The following is a 5,082-nucleotide window of genomic DNA, read 5'->3' as shown; positions in this document are numbered from 1 at the left end:
GGGGGGGGGAGTACGAGTGTGGGTGTGCGTGTGTGCGCCACGTGAGAGGGAGGGAGATGTACCGGGTGTAACTGTGAATACGCAGCAGTGTTGCGGGACTGCATACTCAATGTGGCAGAGTAGGCAAACCCACAACAGTCTGCGCATTCACAGCTACACCCGGTATATAGCGAGAGAAAGAGAGAGGTATGACGGAGGCAGGCAGAGCCCCACCCAGTCAGTGGCCAGTTTCCGGTGGGAGGCGACGAAGCGATTGAGCATCCGGAATGATACTGTTACACGGTTCAAAATCGAACGCAAATAGTAGAATTATTACAAGGCTTGTACTGGCTTGCAGTGAGATTGCCCCCCCCCCACCTCCCCCTCCTCTTCGAACTCGCGGGCGGGGCGAGAGAGGGGGGACGTAGCTATGCGAAGGGAAGGGGAGGGCATATCAAGGTCACCGAGAAACTGGGGAAGGGGAAAGGTGTGCGTGTGTGTGAGCGGGAGAGGGGGTGACAGGGGGAGCAGAGGAGGCTCAAGGCCAGCGAGGTTCAGCGAGGGGTGGGTCGGTCCGTTGGGAACACCGGGGCGGAGGGTGGGGGTGTGGCCGGCCGCACTCTGCATCAGGAGCGCAACCCCAAGCGGCCGTTTATAACGCTGGTCCTAAAGGCGTCGGCGCGGTCTTGTCCGTGGCCCGGAGCGGTGCCATCTTAAACGTCAGTGTTTGTTGTAAGACTCGGGGGTGGATATAATAGAGATCCCGCTTTTCGATGCTATAAAGTTTTATGGCGGGGCGGGGTGGGGCGGGGGCGGGCTGCCGCCTGAATGGAGGCGGCCGCCACCCACGGCCCCCAGGTCGTCTCTGTCGGTCTGAGGGCGCCGCCCTCCGGCCAGCTAATGGAACACGACCGTTATGACAAACAAACCCGGAGTGCCCCGCGTTGGACCAAATCTATGCCTCGGCCTGCTGCCCTGCAGATGTGGCACAGCAGGCGGGGCTGGGCCGCCCCCGCGCCACCCCACGCCCTCCGCCGCCCTCGTCCGCGAGGCGGAAGACACTCAGGTGTAGTGATAAACCAAGTGTTCAGCTGCTCAACACTTGTAAGTGTCGTAGGTGTGCACTTGCAAGTGTGCAACTTGTGCAACAATACCAAATACCAGCAACCAGAGCCTGGCGGGACCTTTTCCCGTGGTCCTATAAGGTCGCGAGTAGGCTCAAAAATCTTGTATTTGGACATTGCACGCGATATAGGCCCTCTCAATTTCAAACCTTCGTGCAAAACGCAGTCCCCTACCCGTCCTCCTGCAAGTCCGTACCATTGGTTCAAACAAAGCTTTGGACCCAGCTCGGATCACTTGCAGTGTGGGGTGGTGGGGCCCGCCCGCACAGCAGTGCAGCTGGCCCGGCACGCTGTGACGCCACTGATCGCCGTGCTCACCCTCGCTCACCCCCACGGCTGCCCTGGCTGCCCTGGCTGCCCAGTCCCAGTGCCCAGTAGGACCAGGAGGGAGTCTGGGCCGGACCCGCGCCAGGATTCTGAGCAGTTGCTTGGGGTGGAGGGGGAATACACATGGAGTGGGAGACCGTGGCCCGTGGCCCGAGCGCGGCGCTCGTCGAATGGGTTGCCTACCCGGACGGCGCTAGGCCTCACCGAGCGATGAACATGTCTCGAGCTAGCCTAGAGCGAGAGACAACCAGGCTGAGCCGCGGGCTATGCGTGAGGACTGAGTAGGTTATGAAAGTAAATAACAAAATTTCGGATGATTGGTGTTAATTGCAATGTTGGCGACTTGCTCCCGATGCCCTAAGGTACTTCCGTGCTTGCTCCCCGCAGTTTATGACGTCTGCAGAACTTGCCTTTCCCTAGCCCGTCAAGCACTTGACGGCCTTCTTGGCCTCGGGGAAGCTGGCGAGACCCGCGCACGCCACCCACGCCTCGGGGCCCGCGAGAGCCGTGGGGCCGCAGCCGACGCCCTTCGTGATGAGGCTGGTCGGCACGCCGGAGTTCTGCAGGCACTGGGCCTTGTCGCCGGCGTAGTTCAGCACCGTGTTCTTGACTTTATTGGCGAGTTTTCCTAGGCTGAAAGGCTTCGGCTCCGGCATGGGATTTGCAGCCGACAGCTGGAAGCGATAAGTCGAGCGTCACTCAGGACATTTAGCACAGCAGATGTTGACGGGGGGTCCCTCGACAAATTAAAAGTACTGGCATTTAAACACTTAGAAGTTCGCGCCAAATTTCTTAGAAAAATGAAACAGTAAATGCTTTACGAAACGAAAACTTCGTACTGTGAAGCACATTTCTATGCCACAAGATTTTGAACATCTTCCGGGTTGTAAAGTAAAGTTTTCGTAGCCCTAGAGGCTTGTTTCCTGTGTCACGTTACTTACCGCCACCAGGGCACACAGGGCAAGGAGGACGGGAGCGGTGGAAGCCATGGTAGTCGTGGGCGGACTGTGCTACCGTGGACTGGAAAAACGCTCCCTTTTATGTCCAAATGTAACGTCAGTGCACAACGCAACAGGTATGCACGTCAGTCACGGATTCGTGACCCTCGTCATAACTTTTTCATGACCACAGTAAAAATAATGTCTGTTTTAAGAAAAAAAATAAAACTTTAAGAAACTCTCATGTTTGAGGAGAAAAACTCCTAAGATGTCGACACCTCAATAGAGGAACGTGGTTCCCACAAGTGTGGAAAACCTGGAATGTACTTGACAGTCCTGGAAAAATAACATGGTCCTTGAAAGTCGTGGAAAACGCCAGGAGCTAAAATGTGGGAACCATGACCATGATGAAGTAAATTCCCACGTTTTTTAAGAACTCCAAATCTAAAGGGGTTTCCCTCTAATGTAGTAGTTCCTCAAGGTTTTCCTCTTTCCCTCTCAAAATCAGACATTGTTTTCACCATGGGGGAAGTGGTCGCATGCGTCGTGTTGTCTTCGGTAGCAGAAAACTGTCTGTTGATTATCGGATGATTGTAGGACAACTGATAAAATCGGTCCTAAATATATTTACTCTATTACGTGAATTTCAATTTCGCACGGAAAAGACGTTAGTTGACGATTGTGGTATCTGAATAACCAAGTGTTAGCTGTTTGAGCTAACGCGGACTTCAGTAATGTATGCACCAGCTCCCAAGGCAAAAAAAAAGTTCCCTCAGAGAACGGATCGTGAAAGCAGATGATATAAATTTCAGACCAGTGTGTCGTTTTACCTTGTCCTAACAACTGCACCCAGAAGACCGTAACTTTGACTTAACGAAATCACGAACTGACGATTATTTTCGTTGATTAGAAGAAAAAAAAGTTCTTTAGCTCAAACAAAATTTGTTCAATCTGACAAAACTTTCGTTCTGTGAAAGAAATTTTTTCGTTATATGAACGAAAAAGATTTCTTTGGTTTCTGGCACGAAATTTTCGTTGAATTGAATAAAACTTCTTTAATTCAAAGAAACGGCCTTCTGGGTGTGGAAACGCTCAGTATGGTCTACGTTAAAATTCTGCTTATTTCAATGAGACGAATGCACAACGCCTAGACTGCAGAGGGTCTTATGTCTTAATTTGCTATCAGAGTTTTCGAATAGACAGTTTAAAAGTCCCGCGCCTGCTCCAGATCCTATGGCGAGCGAGAGTACAAGCTGATGAAACATCGAACCAATTAGTTTCTTTTTGGTTACTGGTGACTTCCTGATTCTTTTGTTCTTGTTATGTATTTTCTTGATGTACCATCTGCTAAAAACTAGCTTCAGCGCTCCGGTCCGGGAGCGCAAAGACAGCGCATCGTTGTGGTGTGGCAGCGGCTGGCGAAAGGGGAAAATTGGGAGGAAAGTGGGGGGGGGGGCAAGCGCAGCGAGCCGCGAAGGTGGAGGAGGAAGAGGAGGAAAAACAAAATGTGACAAGAGACGTCAGAAGACAAAAAATATAGGTGTGTGTGTGTGTGTGTGTATTTTTTAAAAATAGGGGACTGTCTAAAAATTAGCCCACAGCGCTAAAAAGACCAGGCCAGAAAGCCCCACAGTTTTTCGTACATCTTGTGGCGTGGCGGCGCGCGGTCTGCCAAACACCCTCCGCCGCCGCCGTGCGGCTCGCCCTCCTGTGGTACATATAGGAAGGGGAGGGGAGGGAAGCCACTTTGCCTTCTGGTAGAGACCGTCTTCAGTGGACTGTCTGGCGTCGGACAACAAAATGGTGTGGAACGCTCTGTTTTTCACACACTGCAAAAAATTAGAGTCCATATTACGAAATAATCTACGGCGTTACTTTAGATGCCGCTCTTAGTCACTGCATCTAGGGTAAAGGGCGCGGAGTACGGTGTCGTTGTAGCACCGGAAAGCCCATGTTTTACATGTTAGTGTACGAATACAGCTCCTTTTGTCATGTCTTGGAGACCGATGAGCGATAAACCTCGAGATAGCCTCAAGCTAGCTTCGGGCTAGCCTCGAGCGAGAGAGAACCAGGCGGAGGGCGGAGCCGTGGGGTGGGCTATGATAAAAGACTGAGTAGATTGAAACAGGTAACTAGATTTTATATATGATTAGTGTGAAATACGATGTTGACTTGCTGCAGATACCGTAGACACTGGCCGCTGAGATGGTACGTAGTTCTTCTGTGCTTGCTTCCCGCAGTTTATGACATCTGCAGAACTTCCCTCTCCCTAGCCCGTGAAGCACTTGATGGCCTTCTTGGCCTCGGGGATGCTGGCGAGGCCCGCGCACGCCGCCCACGCCTCGGGGCCCGCGAGGGCCGTGGGGCCGCAGCCGACGCCTTTCTTGATGAGGCTAGCCGGCACTCCGGTGTTCTGCAAGCACCTGCCCTTGTCGCCGGCGAAGTTCATGACCGAGTTCTTGACTTTATTAGCGATTTTTCCCAGATTAAAAGGCTCCGGCTCCGGCATGGGATTGGCAGCCGACAGCTGGAACCAACAGTGCAATAGTCAAGCGTCGCTCACAGTCAGGACATTCAGCACAGCAGATGTTGACGCATTAAAACTTGTGACATTGAAACACCTAAAAGTTCGTGCCAAAAAAAGACAACGGTAAATTCTTTACGAATAAACTTCGTACTGTGAAGCATTTCCTGAAAAATCTTTACAACAATCA

General features: G+C 52.1%; 1 protein-coding gene across 1 annotated transcript; it reads right to left on the bottom strand.

The window, feature by feature from the left end:
• Positions 1-1,737: 1,737 nt before the first annotated feature.
• LOC113216056 (uncharacterized) lies at positions 1,738-2,484 on the bottom strand. The gene is made up of 2 exons (XM_026435756.2): positions 2,372-2,484; positions 1,738-2,104 (listed from the first exon to the last, which is right to left on the bottom strand). Exons 1-2 carry the CDS (start codon positions 2,417-2,419, stop codon positions 1,847-1,849), a joined length of 306 nt encoding a protein of 101 aa, XP_026291541.1. The 5' UTR covers positions 2,420-2,484; the 3' UTR covers positions 1,738-1,846.
• Between the last annotated feature and the right edge of the window lie 2,598 nt (positions 2,485-5,082).

Source organism: Frankliniella occidentalis, unplaced genomic scaffold (genome assembly GCF_000697945.3).
Source record: "Frankliniella occidentalis isolate FOCC.00 unplaced genomic scaffold, Focc_3.1 Scaffold158, whole genome shotgun sequence".
NCBI classification, from domain to species: domain Eukaryota; kingdom Metazoa; phylum Arthropoda; class Insecta; order Thysanoptera; family Thripidae; genus Frankliniella; species Frankliniella occidentalis.
This window is presented reverse-complemented; position numbering and strand designations above follow the sequence as displayed.

Bases quoted from the DNA above. Each gene is read 5' to 3' on its own strand.
- LOC113216056 (XM_026435756.2), bottom strand. From the start codon at position 2,419: ATGGCTTCCACCGCTCCCGTCCTCCTTGCCCTGTGTGCCCTGGTGGCG. The intron at 2,105-2,371 runs GTAAGTAACGTG...TATCGCTTCCAG, and splicing joins CCCTGTGTGCCCTGGTGGCG to CTGTCGGCTGCAAATCCCAT.